The sequence below is a fragment of the Micropterus dolomieu genome, linkage group LG08 (assembly GCF_021292245.1).
Source record: "Micropterus dolomieu isolate WLL.071019.BEF.003 ecotype Adirondacks linkage group LG08, ASM2129224v1, whole genome shotgun sequence".
Classification (NCBI taxonomy): domain Eukaryota; kingdom Metazoa; phylum Chordata; class Actinopteri; order Centrarchiformes; family Centrarchidae; genus Micropterus; species Micropterus dolomieu.
In genome coordinates this window covers 13,356,032-13,377,979 of record NC_060157.1, presented here as the reverse complement: position 1 = coordinate 13,377,979, position 21,948 = coordinate 13,356,032, and the positions used below count along the sequence as shown (strand labels likewise).

Genomic DNA, 21,948 nt, shown 5'->3' with positions numbered 1-21,948 from the left:
GGCTGCGTAGAGACGGGGTATTTACTCTATAGCACCAACATATTCCACTCAGTCCAAGAAAGACACAGGCAACGTGAGCAAGGGAGGAGGCATCGACTCTGATCAACCAACTGGTAGGTATACTGTACCTACTGTACATTTAAAAAGTGGAGCAGATCAGTCGTAAATTACTAAAGCAGTGTAATTCAGTGTTAGTTGCATAACATTTCATGCTATCAGTGTATTACAGATTTGGGAGTTGTTAGGGTAACATCCTATATTTGACTTCATATAAACTTTATATTACATCTTTTTCTTCCTGGATTTTCCATCAGTGATCATGCGGACAGTGTTGCTCCTCCTCATAATGGGAGTAGTGGATCTGAGCATCGGCCAGCATTACAGCCAGTTTCAGTGGCTGTCCCATCTGCGAGGGCGGCGGCGGAATGCCGGCTGGTGGGCCGATGACGTGGACTGCCCCCTGGAGTGCGATTGTCCCTCTACCTACCCCACAGCTATGTACTGTCACAGCCGCAACCTTCAGCATGTTCCCTACATCCCCTCACATATTAAGTACGTCTACCTGCAGCATAACCAGATCACAGGCATTCAGGATGGGGTGTTTGACAACGCCACTAACTTGGTCTGGGTTGTACTGTTTCACAACCAGCTCAACTCAGACAAGATCGGCAAGAACGTCTTCAGCAAGCTGAAGAACCTCGAGCGGCTCTTCTTGGATCACAATGACCTCATACGTGTGCCTTCCAACTTGCCCAAGTCTATCACGGACCTGCGACTCGGCCACAACAAGATCTCAAAAATCCTCTCCAGCTCATTTGAGGGGATGGCTAACCTCATCACCCTTCAGCTCCAGGCAAATGTCATAGAGGACGTTGGAGGTGTGTTCAAGGGACTGAAGTCTCTGACTATGCTGGATATGAGAAAAAACAGGCTGAGGAAAATCCCTGACAACCTCCCTGAGAGGATGCAGCAGCTCTACCTGGAGTTTAATAACATAGAGAGTGTGCCGACGGGCTTTCTTACCAAGTATCCCAAACTGCAGTTTGTCCGGTTGGCTCACAACAAGCTGACAGATAAAGGACTTCCATCCAATGTCTTCAATATCAGCACGCTGGTTGAGCTAGATCTTTCTTTTAATAAACTGGAGAAGATCCCTGTTGTCAGTAGGAACCTGGAGAACCTTTATTTACAAGCCAATAAGATCAAAGGTATGGACACTCTGTTACTTAAGATGTCTTGGCGCAACAACATGCAGTGTTCCTAAACATTGAAAGGATTTTTAAGTCCCATCGGAAATATAAGAGTGATGTATACTATACCACAAAGAACTCTTATTATTAATAAATAATTTTTTTCGAGTGTAACCAATCTTAAAATGGGTAAAACTTTATTTGAATGTTTTGATAATAGTTATCATCACTTAACTTTAACTTTTTAATTGTGTACCTTAAATACCATTCTGTACATGGACCCTGCAGCCATGGTTTACAGTGCTGAGCTGTAATAATAATATATTGCAATGTAATGCATTGTATATTGCCAGTTATTCCTTTTTTTCTCATTTAAATTCAGATACACAAGAATCTACTTAGTTCAGATTTAACTGTTATAATTGGGTTGGCTGGCACAGAAGGAGACACACTGTGTCGCACACTCAGTTATAAAACTGAGCGATAAACACACAAATCTCAAAAAACTTTAATGGCACAGATGTGGGTGGAAAGCATAAGCTTTCGTGCCCTTTTGACCCTCTTAACATGACCCAGTACATTTTGTAAATTAGGTTGCAGAATAAGTTTGAATGAAGTTTGATAGTTTGTTTGTTGGAAAACGTATTTGATTTGAAGTAGCTGATCTTATTTTCCTCTTGTGCGTCCTCTACACACAAGTGCCCTTTAGCCCAACTTTAGCTCAACATGCGCGCCCTCCAGCGATTTAATGCACTCCAGTTACTTGTGTGATTCTGTACTCAAGTGAAGTTCAGACATGTAGCTGCCTTGTTTTCACATTACCATTTAACAGTATTTGGAAGTTCAACATCCTCCAGCCTCTAACAACATATGGTATTTTTAAAGTCCTTAAAAGCCGTGTTGGATTTGTTGCCCTTTTGGTCACGCCTACCAGTGATGTAACATTGCACTCTTGGGGTGGGAACTGAGCGTACAGCAAGGGGAAATTTTCAACCAGTAGATGACAGCAAAAGCAGGATTTTTCTGTGTGTCAGACTTTGAAAAGACGCCCTTCCCTTGAACTAGGGGTTTTCCATAAACACTTTCTTCTGTGGAAGCTCATACACAATATGAACTTACAATAAAAAACTCTAATAAAAATATACACTGTAAAACAAAAACCCAGAATAGAAAGTGTAATCAAACAAGATAATTTATTTATTAATATGATATTGTTACTCAGTGTCTTCCAGAGAAATATGAGAACCAACTCTGGCTTTCTTGCACAGACATACTTAAAGTCCCTGGAGGAATATGCAGCAGTACTTATTTTCGGGATGTGGATACACTGGTTCTTGCTTGACATGACTAACAGGCCTCCCTTCATATTTCTCTCCCCTCATGTCTTTCAGAGTTCTCCCTGGGCAGTTTCTGCAGTACAACCAATATGACAAACTTCTCCAAGCTGAGAATGCTGCGTTTGGATGCCAATGAGATCAGTGCCAAAGCCATACCTGCGGAAGCAGCCTACTGTTTGCGGCATGTTTCCTTCATTGATATATAGGGCTTCCTGATCTCTCGCACCGATTTGTCTCAACTCATCCAGGGTGTTGCTCCATCTGCAACACCCCAGCCTCTTGTCACATGTCAACATGTCACTCTATTTACCTTGTACTGCTCACAGTCCACTGTATTAATACATGTTTGAGATCATGTATTGTTAAAATTGTTATGAGATCTACTTTTATTATTCCAAATGATTAAACAGTTCCAGTATTAGTCAACGGGAAATACCACAGCTGTATAATCATGGATCCAGATGACAGGCATATGGATGACAGAGGCCAGATGACTGACAACAAACGAGATGAGATTATCAGTTCCAGTATTCTGGCAAAATAAGTATAAATACATTGTAGATGATGACAACTATTTCGCTTTGTGTCATGTCTGGCAAAGTATAAACTCTTAAACTGCCAATCATTGGTGTGAGATTCAGTTTGGATCTTTGCCTCCACCATGTGGCACAAGGTGATAAAACAGCAGGATGAGCAGCAATGATCCTCATTATTAGTTGGCCACTTTAGAATATTATCTGTGATGCACATTAAAATGTATTTACTGTTTGATTGTGCTGGGTGTTACTATATCTATAAAATATCTATACAATACTTTTAGTTTAAAGGGAGTTCATGATTATTCCTTCAACATTTAAAGCTGTGTGATCTAGTGTTTCTGATTATAACGGTTGAAAAACATGTATTCCTACTCAAATGAGCCTACTCAAAGATAATCATGCATCAGTTTCAAGACTGATAAAACTGTATCTAATAATCTAATATTCCCCCCCTTTTACCCCCCAAGTAACTGTGTTTTGGTAACCTATTATTAATATTGTACAGTATGTCACAGAAAAACATGGGCTTGGCAGACCGATGAAGTCATTAAGTAAAGGATTGATGACATGAGAATGGACACTATTCAGTTTGTATCCACTTAGCCGGAAAACTATGAATATTTGTTTAAAGTGATTCTTTTATCTAGGAATCCACCCTTTTGTACCCAGTACTACATCTGAAGAAAAATTAATGTTTCAAGAGTTTTTTGTCCCTCTAATGTAACTGTTGACAATGATATATTTTTAGAAACAACAACATGTTCTGTTTCCTCTAATTTGAAGGTAAAAAAGACAGAGAGGTTGGGAGAGAGAAAAAGGGCGGCATCCCTCTTGACAATTCTAACTGGTCTGAAGCAGTTCCCACATATTTATTGTTGAAGACAACTTGCCTTTTCATCTTCCACAGCTGCCTTTAATCCTCTGCAGAAAGGCACTAAATTGAATTATAGAAATACTTTCCTTGTTTTGTAATGGAGCAATGTCTGGGGATGAAGAATGGATTACTGCCAGTGCAACAGTGGTTTGCGCACTGATAAGCGGTAGCCTGTGAAATTAAGTGTGTTATAGATCATGTTATATTGCAGACTGCATGTGGTTCTGCAGAGGCTGTGGGGTAGGGCTGTGTCTTTTTTTTCTCATCTTCCTACACAGACTCTTCAAAAACAAAATAGAGGCCAGCACACATGTGGGAATCAGGATTTACTGATGCGGTCCTCTCCGAGATGCACAAAATGTTTCACTTTGTGGGGAATTGTCCAATTCTTCTAAAACGCAGACATTATGCAATGTATTATTATACAACATTAGGCTGGACATGGATGAAAGTTATGACAACATTAGGGAATTATTTGCCACTGCCACTCTGTAATGATTAAATGTCATGCATGCATATCAGTAAACTGTAGTAGCACGTTATTCCCACCAAATCCTGTCACGCCCCGGGCAGTGAAGACATTTCTTGTGAAGCTGCAATAGCGACTGGTGTGTATCTGTATCTGTATCGTTGCTCCCTTTGCCAGTAACAACAGTTCAGTGTGTTTGACCAATAACAGAGTATTCTCCAGAGTTCATGTTGAAGCTATTTACACTGTTATGCAAAAAAATGGATATACACATTTTTTGACGATAGAAATTGGCCGCATGAAGACTGTGTATTGACCAGCGGTGTAGGCCGATAATGAAGGAAAGTCAACTGCTTTCCAAAGCAGTGGGAAAGACCGTTTTGGCAAGGATAAAAGCATTTTTGACTCGTTATAAATTGTAAAGTCAAAGAGAAAGCTGGCTCTATAGTGGCCGAAATCCTTTAATGAGGTCATCACCTGCTCTTTAGATGGGATTTCATTGTGTTCATATATGAATGCATTGGTAGCTGGACAGCTGGAGAGCATTATATTTTGGATTTTAGTATTGATGGAACTTTTTATTATCAATATGGAGATTGAATAGAGTCAAACTAATAAATAACTTGTGTTTGGCAAACATCATTACAAACGGTTAAGTGGTAGCAACTGGAGACACATTATTCAACATACATAACTAGTGTAAAAATAAAACTTTTTTTTAGTGAACTTGAAAAGATATCTGCAATAGATAATACATTAACATAATATACATAGCATATTATTCGAAATAAGGTCCATCTTTGCTCTCAGTCAAAGCGAAGCTTCCGATTAAATAGGTGAGCATGATACATTAGACACACGATACTGATATGAAAACATGTTCATAAAAGATAAAATGTACAGCTTCACAAGTGCTCCGTCTGCTCTTGCAGTGATGCGCTCTTTATCGCCTGAGGAGAGACAAAAAAGAACATAAAGATGTATGTGCACTGTAGTCATACTTTACATTGAAGGTGACACATGTGTTTGTTTAAGACACTTAATCTGTTCCAGCTCCTGCTGTTTAAGTCCATAAAGCTTAGAAGGTTAGAGGGATACTCACGCTATTGTGGCTCCATCTCTATCTCCTGCAGGTCTCTGCTTTAAACCAGATGACCGAGGTATGCATTAGGATGAGTTCAATAAACATGGAAAGACTGATCATTTTCACTTTTATAGTTGTTCTTACCTTGAGTTTGTATATGATCTTGATCTGTGAGGGCTGTGAGTTTTCTGTTTTGGAGAAAAAAAACTTAAAAACCAATAGGACACACATGGTGAGTACCTAGGGTGACTGACAGAGTAACAGACGCACAGCTCATGTCTTTCTTTCTGACTCTGAAGTAACTAAATCATTTTGAAACAATGAGCTAGAGCTCTGACTGATGACAGAGCAGGAGGCGGGCGATTCACAGGGTTGTGTGCAAAGATTGAGACCAAAAACAACTGTATCCATATTTTGGTAAAAATATGACAGAGTTGGAACACATTGGAAATCTAAAACCCATTATAACTGCTATGATTCCAAGCTGCACCACAAACTCTGTTCTCCTTGATTGAGTAAACTAAAAAAAACAGCCACCTCTCAAAATTACAGGAGAGCATTTCACAGGCAAAAGATACATTCTGGGTGGAGTTTCACTTTAAAGTCCTTGGCAATGAGATGTTTACATGATATTGTCTCTCCCCTGTAGACAGATAAAAGCTAGACTGGTTCACAGGTCAGTTCCAAGAAGGTGAATCTATCTTTTGAAATATTTTGTATTTTCAGTGTTGCACTTTGTGATTTTAACACACTGCTTCCTGCTGCAGGGAAACTGCGCAGTAGTGATGGGAATTCCAGGTCTTTCGAAAGAGACTGTTTGGCTCCGGGTACTGAAAAGAGCTGTATGTTTGCCTCCTGTTTGGACCTTCATGCAGTTACAGGCTTTTCTCCAGTAAAGCTCTGATATCAACACTGCCATACTGCCCAAAAGGTGTGTAGGTGGACAGAGCTAGTGTGTGTCAGGGACAGTCTATAGTTTACAGCTAAGTTGTAAACACTCACCCAGGGCTCAACTCTTGTTACAACCTATACATTACAGCAAAGGCTTGACAATGTTTGACCATCTGTCTTTGAATGAGACACTTAATTGAACTAAACTGACTCTTTTGACTTTGCAGGACTTCTTTTTGCACACATACTGATACAATAAAACAGACAAGCTGCACACTGTTTTAATTAATTACACAGCTCATTTAGCTGACTGCGATTAAAAAATATTTGTATGTATGCATGTATAAACACCATTGGATATTATTTGAGGTAGCAAGGCAAATGATAATATTTGCTAATCCAGGTTTCACTGTGAAAAAAAACACGCAACTGACACAAACATGCCGATTCTACAGTTTTGAAATGGAATTTTCGCTGAAATGCATCTGCCTCATGTAAGGTGTCATTGTCCATTTCCTCATACAGTGTTTTAAGCCCTTGTATCCTCCTCACAGAGCACACATATTGATAGTGATTAAGGTGAATTAAAGTTAGTTCAGCGCTGAGGCCTTAGGAGCAGTTGGCAGGGCAACATTTATACATGCATTGTGGCAAAAAGTAAGCGAGGCAGGAAGTAGAGTGAGCAGGGTAGACAGACAAAAGCTTACAGGAGAAAGCATGGCCAGCAGCCTAAGAGCATCATCCCAGAAGTGGAGAATTACACACCTCATCAAGCACTTTATTCTGTATACCCTCTATCAATGTCTGTGCATTCACTGCCAGCAATGCATCATCCCTCCTACTCTGCTGCGCACATTATGTCGCTGCATGCAGTCAGTTAAATAGGGACATAAACTTTAAATGCTTCCTCGAATTACATGTAAAACCCACCTGCTCTTTCAAACAGTCCCATCTTGCTAAATGGCAGTTAAAAGCTCAATCTGAGCAAGACACAACTAATTCACGACAGGTAGCAAATGTATCTCTACCTCTTCCTCATTTAAATAAATCAACTGCAAAATTTGATGTGATTTCTGGCATTCAAAACACAGAGGCTCACTGGTGTCCAGTGTCGTCTGCCTACATGTTGCATATGCCTTCTTTGTCTATGTATTACTGGTTGGTCAAAACTTAAATATCTATCTGAAGTCAGATTTAAGCTGTAATGAAAACCTGTGTTTGAGAAACCAGCTACTGACTAACAAAGTGCATGCATTTAGCTAACTGCAACACTTACGTCCTCTATCCAATTGCTTGTGTGGACATGCAATGTGTTTAGAAGAAGAAAGAGCCCCAAAATATTTACTGTACTGAGAACAATAATCCCATACTATCTCGAGAGTGTCACGCAAATAGAGTCATTTGTTTGCCATTAACTCATCACTTGTGTGGAGCTCTAATGAGATTGAATGCTGAAAATCTCTGACATTACCCGCCCTCAGTTTTGGTTTAGTGTAACAGCTAAAATCCCTGCCCCCCATGTGATCAAAATCACCCTACCATTCAACACAACGCATGTTTGTAAAAAGACTAAAAGTTGCAGCTTGCACATTCTTGCAGGTTACGTCCCATACCAAACATATACATCACATGCATAGTAAGTCCTTGCAATACTCCTGAAATTGCTTGACCAAAGTGCTGACTTCAGAATTACAGTATTTGAATTAGAGTCCCCAAGTACTTTGCTGTGGCTGCCCAGTACTCCTAAATATGTATTTGGGTCAGATGCGGAATACAGATTTCTCCACAAGGATTAATAAAATGTTGGTTACGTAACTCAACAAAGTAAACACTAAAGACAAACATAGAGCAGCTTTGACTACCACCACCCCTGTACAGAGATTTACTGTATGTACCGTTTACACTAAGCAAAGGCCAGGTTGTAATTCATGAAAGTAATGTTTCAGCTTACCCCCCCTTTTTTATCAAAACACTACTTCTTTACCTATTAGCGGACCTATCAGCATATTACAGCTCGCTAGAAAGCCGGTGTTTTTACCAAGAATATACTACAGCTGGTAGTGTTTCAGGGCTTTTACTTTATTGGGCTCTTAAACCCTTATTACACCTTTTTTGTCTGTCTCATGTTTTTAATAGGGGATTAAAGCGTTGCATTTGCTGCAGTATTCATTTTGTGAAATAAATCATTATAGAGTGGGACAAAGTGTATTTTGAGGCTCAGCCAGTTGAAAACCACCACTCTGAGTCATACACTGCATTATCTGAAATAAAAGCTAATGGTGCCAAATAGCCTCAAATAGGAGAATGGTATGAATCCATGCACTTATTTGCATTTTCAGACTTATTTACATGTGCTGCTGCAAAATAGCACTTCTGTTCTCACCAGAAAGTCCAGCCTCCACCTTGTTTTGTTATGCTCAGTATTTACCAGCTGGTACTTCTGCAAGAGGGAGTGCCCCACTGAGCACAGCCAAGCTGCCAAGGCCTACTTTATTGCAATATGACTGGAATGCATGGCAAGACTTTATTAGGGCACATGTGATTTAAGAATCAACGAAACAGAAGCGCTGGTACCTTTTGTGTGATGAGACAGTAGAGAGTAAGTATGAAGAGCAGTCCTCCACAGATGGAGGTGATGATGAAGCCAAACTTGTACAGGTCTCTGGCTGGTCTCCTATGCGAGGCCTTCTCTGACTTCCTACCATAACTGTCTGTAGAAAAGGACATGTTATCTGTGATCTCAGTGACTCCAAACATCCTCAAAATTCTTAACAGAACTTTCCAAAAGATAGAGATTCCCACCTGTAAAATACTGTGTGGTTGACTCTGTGGGAAGCTCTGTGGTAGAGCCAAAGGTTTCTGTGTATTCGTGCTGGCATCTCCAGTCTACTGGTGCGTCACTTGTCGTCACCAACTCCCAGTAAACAGACAGCACTTCTGAAGCCCTCTGCAGTGCCTCTGTAGGAGACCCTCTGTAGAGCATCTCAAAACTCTCTGGCTTATCCTGTGGCAGATTCCAAGAAACATACCTCAAATGTTTTCACAAGTACTGCAGATTTATCTCCTCAGCTGGGCAGTTCCTCACACCACATATTTCTTTTTCACTTTATTTTCTTTTATATTAAAGACAATTTAATCCATCAGGCCTGAGAAACAGGCTGCAAGTTCACCACTCAGAAGCTCACACCCACCTCAACCTCTTCATTAATCTGAGGCACACATTTCTGAGAGTAGATGTTGAGGATGAGCGCTCTCAGGGACTGAACGTAGCCGTCATTGACTGAGCCCCGACTGTATTTGAAGTGGGTGGTAAGCAGCTCCAGGATCCAAGGTAAAGCAGCTTTTACAAAGCAACATTTGCTCTGTGGGAAATCAGAGCATGGGGTAATAAACATGACAGCACGAGACAGTTTATGGAAGGTTTGAATCAAAGCCTTTGAAACGAAACATCAAACAAATGTTACCTTACCAAACTTCTCTGTTCTATGAATGTGTAGGTTATCGAGCACCCACTTCTCAACTGGTTATCCATCTGCAGAAAACAACAACACAGAGATTTCATCGTTTTGTGACGCTGTTTCAACAGCCATGTTTCTACTGTTTTTTCAACACCTACCAGATGCCTGACTGTCAGCAGGTGCTCCCTAGTGATGGAGTGTTTGCATGGACCAGGGACCTCAGCCATAGTCAGAGGGAAGCTCAGGAACATAAGCACACACAGACACTTTACCTGCAACTGACACAATCACTTATTATCTTTATGTTAACCACACCTTATCTTCACACCCCTGAGGTCTTTAAGGAGGGGCTGACACACACACATGCGGACATTTACTCAGCTGGAAAGCTCCAGTAGATTATGCATGCTCTCAACTGCCAACTCAACCGTGGCAACAATATGGGCCAATGTGGCATCCTGATCTTAACCATTTCAATATGAATGCAGTCCACATAGCAGTCTCTCTCTGATTCAGTTTTCCCTCCCAAAATTGTGATCGTCTTTTCTTCTTTAAAGAGCTTTCTTATAAATTATTTTACAAGGAAAACCATGTTCAAAGCAGACTTAAATAAAATGCTCCTAATTGTGCCATAACATTTTAACAGTGTGCATATGAGCAATCTCTGACTTTCAATTCAAAATTTACGTTACAATGCCTTGATAAAGTGCACAAGAAAAGCAGTTGCACATCAGTTGTCTGTTACAGTTCTGCTTCTCAGCCTTGGTTCTGACAAAGTATCAGGTTTCGGGTCGAGTTTGGGCAAAATGCAAAGCTTCTCTTTGCTGCGACACTAGCAGTGTGACTAACAGTGCCTAAGGGGAACCTAGCCTGGTGTTAGATTAGTTCCAGTTAGGATCAAATGGTGCCCTCTACCATGGGAGCTTGGCTTGGGAGAGCAACATGCACGGACTCCTTCTGTAGCTGATGATGCCTGCTACCAAGCACCTTTTGGCAACTGTAACAGTAAAATAGGCTCCAGATGGATTTAATCCTTCTTCTGAGGATTAAAACATGGTGACAAGCATATGTTGCTCACAATGCGGGCAAAATGTCTGAACTGGAAGGTATTCTTTGATAATCGTCCCCTTGACTCAGTTGACCTGTGACTTTGATGCAGCTTTTTTAACAGTGAAGACAGACGCCAAACACTGAATTGAAACAATAAAAATTGATTCATATGTTGCCGGATCGACTTCTGAGATGTATTAAGACACAAAAGGCAATTCTTTGAAAGCCACGAGAGACGAGAAGTATTCTTTTCATATTCTGTCGTCTGTTCCTCATATAATGCTGCGCTGTATAGTTTAACTCTTGTTTCGGTTTTTGAATTATATAACACAAACGTTAAGCGGTTCCTGCAAAGATTATGCGTCCTGATTTACCATGGATCTAAGTTGTTTAGTATGTTCATGCAAACTGATTGCTGGGACCCGAAGGAAAGGAAAAAATAATGGTTTTAACTATTAAAGAAAATACAAAATAAAATCTGATAAAAGTTGCTACATGGGAGCTGAAAGACTATCATGCCAGCCTCTGACCGTTATTGGGAACCCACTTGATTACTGATAATGACACATAATTAAATTCATGTAATCTAATAAAACTACTGATGTGACTGATATTTGGTAAATGTAGAAGCACATGATGCAAATGTCACCTGTCACATGATTTTTTTTCTCCACGCTCGTCATCATATATGTATGTAGGTCAGCAAACTGCACATTAAAGCAAAACAAACTTCACATACAGACTTACACAAACATGTTCTATTCTTTTCCTGCACTCCACAGAGTGTATCGTCAGCAGATTATTTCCTGCAGTGATTATAGAAAAGTTCTCACCTACCTTAGCTTTGCTCTGAATCAGGGTTGACACAAGGATGGTCATCTGGTACGTGTTTGACAATGGAAAACACCAGACTCCTCTGTCACACACATTGAAGCAAAGAGATCCTTTTCATATATTCAGTTCCACTCCACAGAAAGGAATTTGCTGTTAAGTAAATCTGACACTTTGTCATGTGGCGCTGTTCTTCAATGCATTGCCTGACGTGCCCCTCCTGCACAGATTGAGTTCAAACCTAGACTAACTGTCTCAGCTGACAGACGGCCCTTTTAAAGACCTCCCACCTCTCCTCTGTTTCACAAGATGTAGCGTCCTGGTCTCTGCAGATGTGTAATAACAAATTGGTATTGAGGTTGTAGATTGACTCACTGGATAATGTATTTTTCATCTCCGTCAAGAGTCCTTCGCTCAGGGAATTATTAAAAATTAAAAATTGGACAAATAAAGCTTGTGGGAACTTAAAGAGGATGCTGGTAACATCTGTTCTTGAAACTCTATCTCTTGAAAGCAACTTGCATTTAAAACACTCACTTGAACTTTCAAAATAACAATTTCCATCAGGGGCTATACACCCATGCTTTCCTCAGGAGAATGCAAACTCACGGAGAAGATCTGAAGATAACTGTGGGGGTCTGCAGAAGCTGTTGGAGGCAGCAGATGTTTCATGCTGCTCAAGGAATCCTGAACTTTTTGTTTTTTGAAATGTCACATTGCTTCAAAAGAAAGTAGGGTTTATTGGGACGGTGGGTGTGTACCATTATTTGAAAGATCTGACCTAACCATAGAGATAGACTCACACACATTCAAACGCCTTTATGAGTTGTTCTTAATGGGTGAATTCTTCTCATAACAGATCAACGCACTCCAACAGAGAAAAAAAACCATTTGGCCTGGGATCTATTAACACAGGAAATGAATTCCTAAACTTTGCATTGTGAACACATTCCAACACCTAACACCGTAAACTCATGTATATCTGAGTCATTTTTTGCAGTCGTACTGTAAAATGTACTGTTTCCGTGGTTAACAATTTATTACTAGTGGGAAGCAAGTACTTTCAATCAAGTACAATTTTGAGGTACTTGTGTTTTGCTCAAGTGTTTCCATCTTAAGCTACAGAGGGAACAGTATAAATATAATAATAATATTTTTACTCCACTTCATTTATCTTACATCTATAGTTACTGGTTACTTTGCAAATACACACAAAACACATGATAAACAAATAGAATATGATTGTTGTATAAAATATGATTGTTCTATAGAATAACAGCAACAACCAATGCTGTTTACATGTTACAAGTTCAGTACTAATAATCAAATATGTATAATAATAAAACACTACAGCGCCATTCATTGTAATGAGTACTTTTTGATATTTAATGTCACTGTGGTAATATTTTAAGTTAAGGTCCTGATATTTATTTCACCACATAATTAAAAATATTTCTTTGGGAACATGTGTGTTCAGATTGCAGGGCATTAAGAATAGTCATAGGAATACAGCAGGTGTCTTTAGCCCAGTACCTTGATTTATGGCATGTCAGAAATTCACAATTTGTGTGACTCCATGCACCACATGCACTCGAAAATCAAACCAAATCATGGGAGTAGAGAATTGCAGCTCATGGCTAAAACTGCAAAGGTCACACAATACTCTGCTTTGTCACTTCTGCCATGGGAACATTATTATTTAACATGTAAAATGTACTACTTCAAATGCAACCAGTAACTCTAATTAAAATGTGTTGTTGAGTGTCACCCCTCTCGGCGATTGCGATGCTTAATTGATTTCAGCTCTTAGTGTTTGTTGTGGGTGTTTTAATTGGAATGTGGATCTTTCAGATCAATTTGAGAAGTACCTATGATCTCATTCCTCATTTTATTGTGTGTCATGTAATGTGGGGAACTGGTCTTGGTCTTGACTCGGTCTCGCCCTCCCTCGGTCTTGGTCTCGACATGGTCTCAGACCCTAAAAGTCTTGGTCTTGTCTCGGTCTCGATAAACTCTGGTCTTGGTCTTGACTTGGTCTTGACTTGGTCTCGGTTTGGGAGGTCTTGACTACAACACGACCTCTACCACTTCATTTCAACTTTAAATGAATAGTTTGACTTTTTGGGAAATAGGCTAATTCGCTTTTTAGCTAAAAGTTAGATGAGAAGATTACAGTAATACCACTTTCTTTATCTGTCCGTTAAAGATGGAGCAAGCAGCCGGTTAGCTGGAGGTTTAGCATAAAGAAACAGCTAGCCTGGCTCTGTCTAAAGGTTGGTCCAAACTAAGGTACCATCACCCTTAAAACCCCAACATGTGGCCTAGCTTTGGACTGAGACAAGCTAACCGTCTGCTGTCTCTATTAAAATGATAAATATGAGAGTGGTAGCAATCTTCTCATCTAACTCTTTGCAAAAATGCAAACAACTGAATAAACTTAAAATGTACAAATTATTCCTTTGATATGTAATTTATACTGTATTAGCCTTGGTTAGCCTTGTACACAACAGCAGATGTAAGGACAGCCACCCACTTTCTTGATTCACTGTAAAATTTGCCTATAATAAATTTGCATATATATTTATTACTAATAGTTATATTTCTTAAGAAATGTCTGTTTTCTGGAATGTGTCTGAGTGGTTGTTTGCTAGTTTCCAGCCAGAATAGTTATTTTGACTATATACAGAGATGTCAACCCCCACCTCACTGCCTATCAACACAATTCAAAGCAGACAATTCATGGATGTGAAAACAAGGAAGCAGATGGCACCCTCACTGTTCCATCATTGTAGCATGAGAGGTCTTTCCCCAATTCAGAGAAAAATGAGACAAAAAGATCTGACAAGAGCACCTGATGAATATGTGTGCTTTTATTGTTTCGTTATCTGTGTGTCTCTTCTGTCTGCTAAGTAAGCAGAAATAACTGTCTTTGTCGAGTCAGTCTTAAAAATCACCCTGAAGAGGCATGTTCACTCCTGAAGAGATATGTAGTATGGAGCTTTTTAATGATGAGCTTTAGGCTACTCACTAAAACAGGATTTCAGCTCTAAACCATGGTTTCCTGGGTGACAAAATTATTTCCTCAGTGTCAGGGATCACGCGTTGCACAAAAAACTGGAGAAAGAATGATTTGATTTGGAAAATATTATTGGGACATTATATCTGGCATTCACTCCTACTGTAACTGTTGGTTATTAAAGATAAAACCCGCTGTACAGAGGCAACTGCATTGGGAAAAAATGTTTCACATCACACATGACTGCCACACATGAGACAAATGTGTATCCGATTGTTTTACCTTTTTACCTAAAAATAGAACTACATATACAAACAATGACAAATATTTCTGTGACTGCTCTGGTGTGGCTGATTAAATCTGCTGCAACAATCTGTTTTCAACTTCAGCTTTGACTTCACATGGGCACAAAATGCATTCGACAGACTTGGAGGAAAACAATGTCAGGCTCGAATCAAATTTAAAGCTCAGTAAACAAGTTTATTCTTGTCACGTCAATACAATACAGATACTGATTTCCACTGTTGCTGTATGATAATAATCAGCAGAGTCACAAACACACACACACACACACACAGAAACCTTCCATTTGCTGGTAAATTCTCATAAATAAATAAAAAGTTTAGAAGGTGTTCAGTGTAACTGGTACCATATATAGATATATGAAAGCAGGATTTGCAAGAAATGGGAGGATGATATCGCTTAATGTGCACTCTCCTTTACCATTTTTATAAAAAGTTATCATAAAAAGTAACTGAATGGAGGACTGGACAAAAAGGAAAGAGTGGCAAAGAAAGAAAAAAAGAATAAAATGCAGCATGGCTGATGTTTAACTTTCTTTCACACTGCTGTAGCAAACCCTATTCGATTATTGCGACGGTCAAACTCTGTGTAGTAGCGAGCAATGAAGTTGGCACCCAAAATCCAGATGGGACCTGTAGGGGGCGGCACATCCAAGCCCCTGAAGGTGACGGTGCAGACCTCCCCTTCGATCTGTGATTGCTGGAGCCACAAACAAAAGTCAGTTTTATCACAATAATACGGTGGCCCTGAGGGTCAAAACACAACATTTCAGACAACACAAAAACATTTCAGATAATAGAAAAGGTGGGATCTTCTTGTTTGTGATTGGACTGAATCCAAGTCCCTGGCTACAGTTCAATGTCATTTCCTGTTTCTATTATTTGTACTACTCACAGCAGTGTCCTTGCACAAATTTTAAACTGAGTTTGAAAGGATGGAAAAGGAGATTGAAATCATAAGAGAACATTTTAACAAAGGACAGTCATATAATGTAATTCTCAATATGCTTTCATCATATTATGACGTTAATGTCCCGTGGAACCCTGAAAGCACTCTTGAAAGAATTAGGACTGAGGAGACGGGATGGCTACTCTTCAATAACATAACATCAGAAGGGCCATCGTATCAGCACTGATTGGACCTGGACAGATGTTTGGATACATAACTATGTGGTATGACTTCAAAGCAACTACATTGCCTCTGTGTTAAAAAGGGAAGCAGTATTGCTAACGCCTCGTGAACGAGATGCAAAGGGCCTATCCTGCACAAACCCTTGTGGAAAATGTGCAACAACACACAGCAGAGAAGAAGCAGCAGCAGGAAATTCTCTTTTAAAGGCATAGCTTTTCAATAGAGCCAAAAACCACAACAACTGGCCAGTTAGCTATCTAAGGGACCTCTGTGTAGCTCACCATTCTAGTTAACTCTAACAAATGCCCAGAGAGTTATTAGTTTGAAGTAGAGTTTAGAGCGTCCCTCCAGCTGATCTGAATCTAGCACCAACCCACCTTAACGTATCCACATTGAATAAGCTCTGAATTGACTTGGGTTTTATCCAATCACAAACAAGAACTGTTCTCACACCCTTTCCGTAATCTGAAATGTTGTTGTGTTTTGTAACATTTTGTTGTGTTTTGTGAAATGTTGTTGTGTTTTGGCCACCATACAATAAGCCACTATAACAGCAACAGCCAAGTTATGAGAATATTCTAAAGCCTCCAAGGTAATATTTAATATAAGACAAGATAATATTTTGTGTGTACCCATTATTATCATGTAAAACAAGATTACAGAAAGGGTGTGAGCCTAGTTTTTTTGCAGAACAAGTTACAACTTGAGCCCACATAAATCCCAGTATATGTAGCAACCTGAACTGAAAACACGTGTGTAGGTGTACAGGGCCTTTAAATAAATAAAGCATCATATTTCAGTCGATCATATGGTTTGTTTGTAAAAATAAAGAAATTAACTGCAGCTGTAAATGTTGAACAATATTTCCATGTGAAATGCAGTGAGCAGAGAGAGAGTGTCAAAAGTGTCAAGTAATGCCTCAAAATTGTAGTTAAGTACAGTACTACTAATTTCCACCACTGCATGTTTATATTAAAATGATTCAGCATTCATCATCCTGCTTACCCATAAGATATAATCCTCCTGAGTGAGTGAGTACTCCTGGCCACCCAGGTGGAAAGTGACGCTGGGCAATGTCTTGACAGTGTCACAGTTGACTTTGTACTGATACACAACACAAAGTAATGGGAGATGACGGGTGATTAATTTTTACAGACAAATGTTTTTTGTGAGAAACCGTGTTGCGTGTATAAAAACGTACTCCACTTTCATCCTGCTGTGCTCCGATGGTTTTCATCAGCGCAGACACAGAGGAGGCCGGTCCTGTGATGTAAGAGGAGCCTGTGTCGATCACAGCTGTGCAGCCCTCTACACAAAACATAATCTCCATCCCCACAGAAACTCTGAAAGAATGAAGGCAGAGGTGGAAAATGAAACACGTTTCTGAATGAGTGCACACACACACACACACACACACACACACATACACACACACTGTTTACATTATGAAGTAAAGAGCTTACCCTTTCATGGTAACTTCCCATTTTCCTGTCTCTCTGGTGTCCATATAATTAAAGTTTCCAGTGTAGTAGTTTGGGTCTGTGCCACCAAGAACCAGCTCTCCACCTGGGGAGTGTTTTGGGTCCCTGAAAACAGTTTTGATAAAATCATCCGTTAAGCTGACTTTTACTGTGCATATCTCAATCTCACTGTTGAAGCTGTGATTTGGTTTAAATGCTACATCAGCACAAGTTTAATCCTATGACAGCTCATTCTTATGATGTTTCCCAGAGGAAAGGGGGGGCTGTGGGTTTCTTCAGGACATAACTGAGCACAATAAATTGAGAAGAAAAATATGAAGACGTGTGAGAGTGAGTGTCTTTATCTATTTTCTCATAACACCCTCTTGTCTCATCCAGATCCACATTAATTCTTTGTTTTCCCACAAAATAAATTTAGATATTAACAGATGTTCAGACATGAGAATCTCATTATTCTAAATTATGTTTTCTCTTCTGGAGAGGTGATTTCATACAAAATAGTAAAACATAGTAGGTAGTGGAGGTCTGTATGACTCAGTTTGACCCACCTGCTGTAGTAGACAGAGAACACGTCTTCCTTGAGGACATGCTGAGACATGATGCGATCAAATACGGGAGTGATGCCGTCGATGGCCACATTGGGGTAACCCATGCCCAGGACTCCATCAAACTTGGCAAAGATGAAGGGCATGGCAGACAGAGAGGTTGCTTCAGCAAACACCTGCACCACAGGGATACCACCAACCTGCAGGAAAAGAACAAGCTAAAGGTCAAAGTTTGAAAATGTAGCCTGGGAGATGAAGTTAAAGCATTTATGTAAGCATTTATGTAAAAAGAAGCTCTGTTTGTTTCTGCAGGACGTTGATCTTGAACTCACCACCACCACATCCTCGCTCAAAAATCCCCTGACATTTCCAGAGGCGTACTGGATGGAAAAACCGGTTCCGTTCTCAACGTAAGTCCGGGATTTGGAGGCATCGTACCTGTTGTGAGTAACTAAAAGTTCAAAATTCATTTGAGTCCTGAAACAACCAAGAACTATGTTTCCTATGACATCTCATTTATTTGAAAATAACATTTACTTCATTTGAAGCTGCAATAACTGATTTTGTTTATGTTGATGTATATGGCAAACTCTCTTTTAGCTCTGTTTTTGGTCTCCGCCATCTTATTAACTGTGTGTGTCTTCTGTTCCTTTCCTCTGAATACAGCTGCCTGCTGTGGCAGAAACAACACTATGAGAGCAGTGAGCGTGAACCTACGTTGTGGGCCGGAAAGCTAAACAATGAGCTGAAACTCATTATAAAAGCTTGGTAAAGCAGAGGTTGAGCTGCAGATTCCTTAAGTAAATGTTATTTTCCAGCTTTTATGCGTGAACATTCATACTTACAACAGGCTGTGGAGAAAGGTGAGCAGCTTTGTGAGGGCACCCACAGGTTGGCTGAGCCTGTGTCAAATACCACGTTGAACATCTGGGCTGGAGAACCAATGCTGATTTCCCCAAAGTACTGGGTCTATTCGGAATACACATTTATGATACACTTATATACATATATATATATATATACACACATCTTTTGCCTTTTTGTTGTTGTTTGAATATTTCTTGGAAAATGTTTTCTACTGCAGTAAGCCACTAATAGTATTTGAAGGTATGAAATATGACATTGAGAGTATGACGCACACAAAGAATATGTTAAATTACTAATTCAAAGGCCGCTGGTTTTACTCTCAAAGACTTGAGACGCTCATCCAAGAGAGCTGATGAAGCCTCTTGGATGAGGGGCTGCTTTAACCATCAGAGCTAAAGTCTGTTTTTGTATTCAAGACTAAAACAACAAATTCATTTGCCTCTGCCTTAGTGCATCTAGATTTCATTTTACCACCTGCACAACTCAGAACTTTCATGAAGACACACACAAGAGGTTTTAGATACGTTCCTTTAAATATATAATGCACAAAAATGTCTCACATCCAAGTAGTTGGTTAGAGGTGTGGGAACAGTCCCGTTGCTGGTGTCATCTGTGCGCTTCTGGGCCAGCTCAGTCAACACCTGCTCTGCAGAAATATCCATCTCCCGCAATGTCTGTCTGATAGATGGCATCTTCTTCAGGGCGACCCTGGAAACAGAACAGACAAGCAGCAGAATTCTTCTTCAGGAACTAAATCAAAAGTGGAACTGTGGACATGATGTTATATTTCTAAAGAGGTCTGTGAGGTATATTTTCCTTGCTATGTATCCAATACATATGCCTGGTCATCATCCCAGTATAACAATGAGCCTTTAATAAAGTACAGACTGCTTTGCTCTCAGCGCCTAGCCAGAAAAAGGAACAAAAACACATGTTAAGCCAATGCTGAAAACATTAGCTTTTGTAATGAACCAATAAAACCCATTTGTTTTCCTGTCCATGTTTGTTTTGTTGTTTGCTGTTACTACTCTGCCGTAGTTTTTTCTTAAGTGAGGGCATGTATACAATAAATCCTTACTGCTACACTTTAATTCTGGTTTCTTCTAGCAAAGCAGGCAGGTAGAGAAATATGTTTCTTACCTTCTCAAGGCACAACTGGAGGTCACACTCAATGATAGAGCTACCAAACACATCCAGTAATTCATCAGCAGTGCCATGGTGAGCTCTCTGACAATGGGTGGAAAACACAGGCCAGTGATGAAGGCTGTAAATGCAACGTGAGTTTTCCTGACTTATTCCACGTTGATTAAATCTAAATTTGTGAAAGCTGAGACTTTCTCTCTCTGTGCTGTCTGGTCCCTTGACTCATTTTATACCATGTCCTCTCCACCATGCTCTCACCCATGGGCCACTGACGGTGACTTTGCGCTTTCCTGGAGGTGACCACTTGAAAACAAGCTCCACTTCCCTCCCCCCACCCAACCCCTCTAACCTTCTGCATTGGTCACACAACCCTTCCTGTGATAAACAGGTCCCAGTGAGAGGTCTGAACCTTGACCTCTCATAAAACATTGAAGACAGACTGCCGGGGTGCAGAGCTCCTGAGATTGCTGACGTTAGTATGGGTGGACACCTTGTCTGCAAGGCTGTGAGAAGCTTTAGAGGGATTGACAGATGCTCTGAGCTGTCAGGGCAGATTAGTTGGATGTTGCTTGTTAAACTCAGTTACAAGTCATTTTAAATCTCATCTGGGGCAGACTGCATCCTGTAAATGCACTTTAAGACATCATTTTCTTAATCTGATGATGTATCCGTTTCACTAGATGGTGTTCTGGCTTTGTGAAATGGCTGATGATTTAATATGAAATAAAATGTTGATTGTAGTTGCTGCCGTTGAAAACATTTAGCTTGTCTCTTTTTCCCACAGCTGTATCTTTAAAGCAAACACCTCTGTGCACCCTCTACTTGAGATTTCTCTCCTCATGCAAAGTTTGCTGCAGCTTGTGCACACTTTAGTATTGATTTTCACATTAACAAGCTAAGGGGGAAGGACAACACATCTCTAAGTTCAGTTCAAGGTCTTGGATAGGGATCACTGGCAAGAGATGGGGCCCATGTTGAGTGTATTACGCAGTGCAGGAGAGCATGCTGTGTTTTTGTACCTCTTGCCACAATGCTCAGACTCGACAAGTCTAATTGTTCTGTGGTGCTAGATCTCACTGGGTTTTACCACAGGGAGGATTCTCACACTATCTGGCCTGTCAGGGTGGTGTGCTGGTACTGTACCGACCACCCAGTCAAGCCAGGAGTTATATGAGGGTCCATGTCAGGCACCAGTTCAGACAGCTACAGCAGAGGTCAGAGATCAGCCACTAAGATATTCCCTGAGGACAGATCATCCAGAAAATGATAGCGTGGTTACACGCAGCTTTAGAGGCAGTGATGAATTACAAAAACAACACAGGATTGCAGCAAGATTACCTAGCCTCTATAATTTATTAGCAGAGGCTAATGTTTACTTGTGTGCAACTTGTGGACACAAAACTATTAAAACAACCTTTATTTTGACTTGTTTTTTTAAAAAAAATCTTGTTTATTTTAAATCAGTTATACTCACTATTTTTATAATAACAATGTACCAATTTACATGTAACAATATGAAAGAGGTCGCTTGTTGTGATGAACCTTCAGCAAATTATCTCCTGAATCTGCAACATTACGGAGCTTTAGAGCGCGTTTCAGCTCAGCACTCTCATAGCATAATTTTTGTCTGCAGCTGGCAGCTGTTTTCAGTGAATAAACTTTATGAAGCCCAGCACCAAACAGCAGACGAATGCATTTAGCGACTAGCTTATCAGTGTTGTCCATGAACGGGTTAAAAG

The 21,948-nt window shown here is 40.1% G+C and overlaps 3 protein-coding genes across 8 annotated transcripts; 1 reads left to right on the top strand and 2 right to left on the bottom strand.

Moving 5' to 3' along the window:
• The first annotated feature begins 319 nt into the window (after positions 1-319).
• Positions 320-2,733, top strand: fmodb (fibromodulin b). The gene is made up of 2 exons (XM_046057427.1): positions 320-1,208; positions 2,582-2,733. The coding sequence occupies exons 1-2, from the start codon at positions 320-322 to the stop codon at positions 2,731-2,733; spliced, it is 1,041 nt and encodes a 346-aa protein (XP_045913383.1).
• A 2,345-nt stretch (positions 2,734-5,078) lies between these two features.
• csf1b (colony stimulating factor 1b (macrophage)) lies at positions 5,079-11,921 on the bottom strand. Of its 6 annotated transcripts, none has more exons than XM_046056914.1 (9): positions 11,730-11,921; positions 10,001-10,120; positions 9,854-9,916; positions 9,576-9,746; positions 9,187-9,388; positions 8,959-9,095; positions 5,638-5,681; positions 5,512-5,549; positions 5,079-5,359 (listed from the first exon to the last, which is right to left on the bottom strand). In XM_046056914.1, exons 1-8 carry the CDS (start codon positions 11,769-11,771, stop codon positions 5,513-5,515), a joined length of 816 nt encoding a protein of 271 aa, XP_045912870.1. In that variant the 5' UTR covers positions 11,772-11,921; the 3' UTR covers positions 5,079-5,359; position 5,512. The 6 variants fall into 6 exon arrangements, with proteins under 6 accessions (XP_045912870.1, XP_045912871.1, XP_045912874.1 ...); XM_046056915.1 differs by having other exon boundaries at positions 5,512-5,546; XM_046056918.1 differs by having other exon boundaries at positions 8,959-9,091.
• Positions 11,922-15,579: 3,658 nt separating this feature from the next.
• On the bottom strand, positions 15,580-20,283 carry ren (renin). The gene is made up of 9 exons (XM_046056614.1): positions 20,207-20,283; positions 19,627-19,774; positions 19,045-19,168; positions 18,532-18,650; positions 18,203-18,399; positions 17,637-17,759; positions 17,375-17,516; positions 17,179-17,277; positions 15,580-15,741 (listed from the first exon to the last, which is right to left on the bottom strand). The coding sequence occupies exons 1-9, from the start codon at positions 20,281-20,283 to the stop codon at positions 15,580-15,582; spliced, it is 1,191 nt and encodes a 396-aa protein (XP_045912570.1).
• Between the last annotated feature and the right edge of the window lie 1,665 nt (positions 20,284-21,948).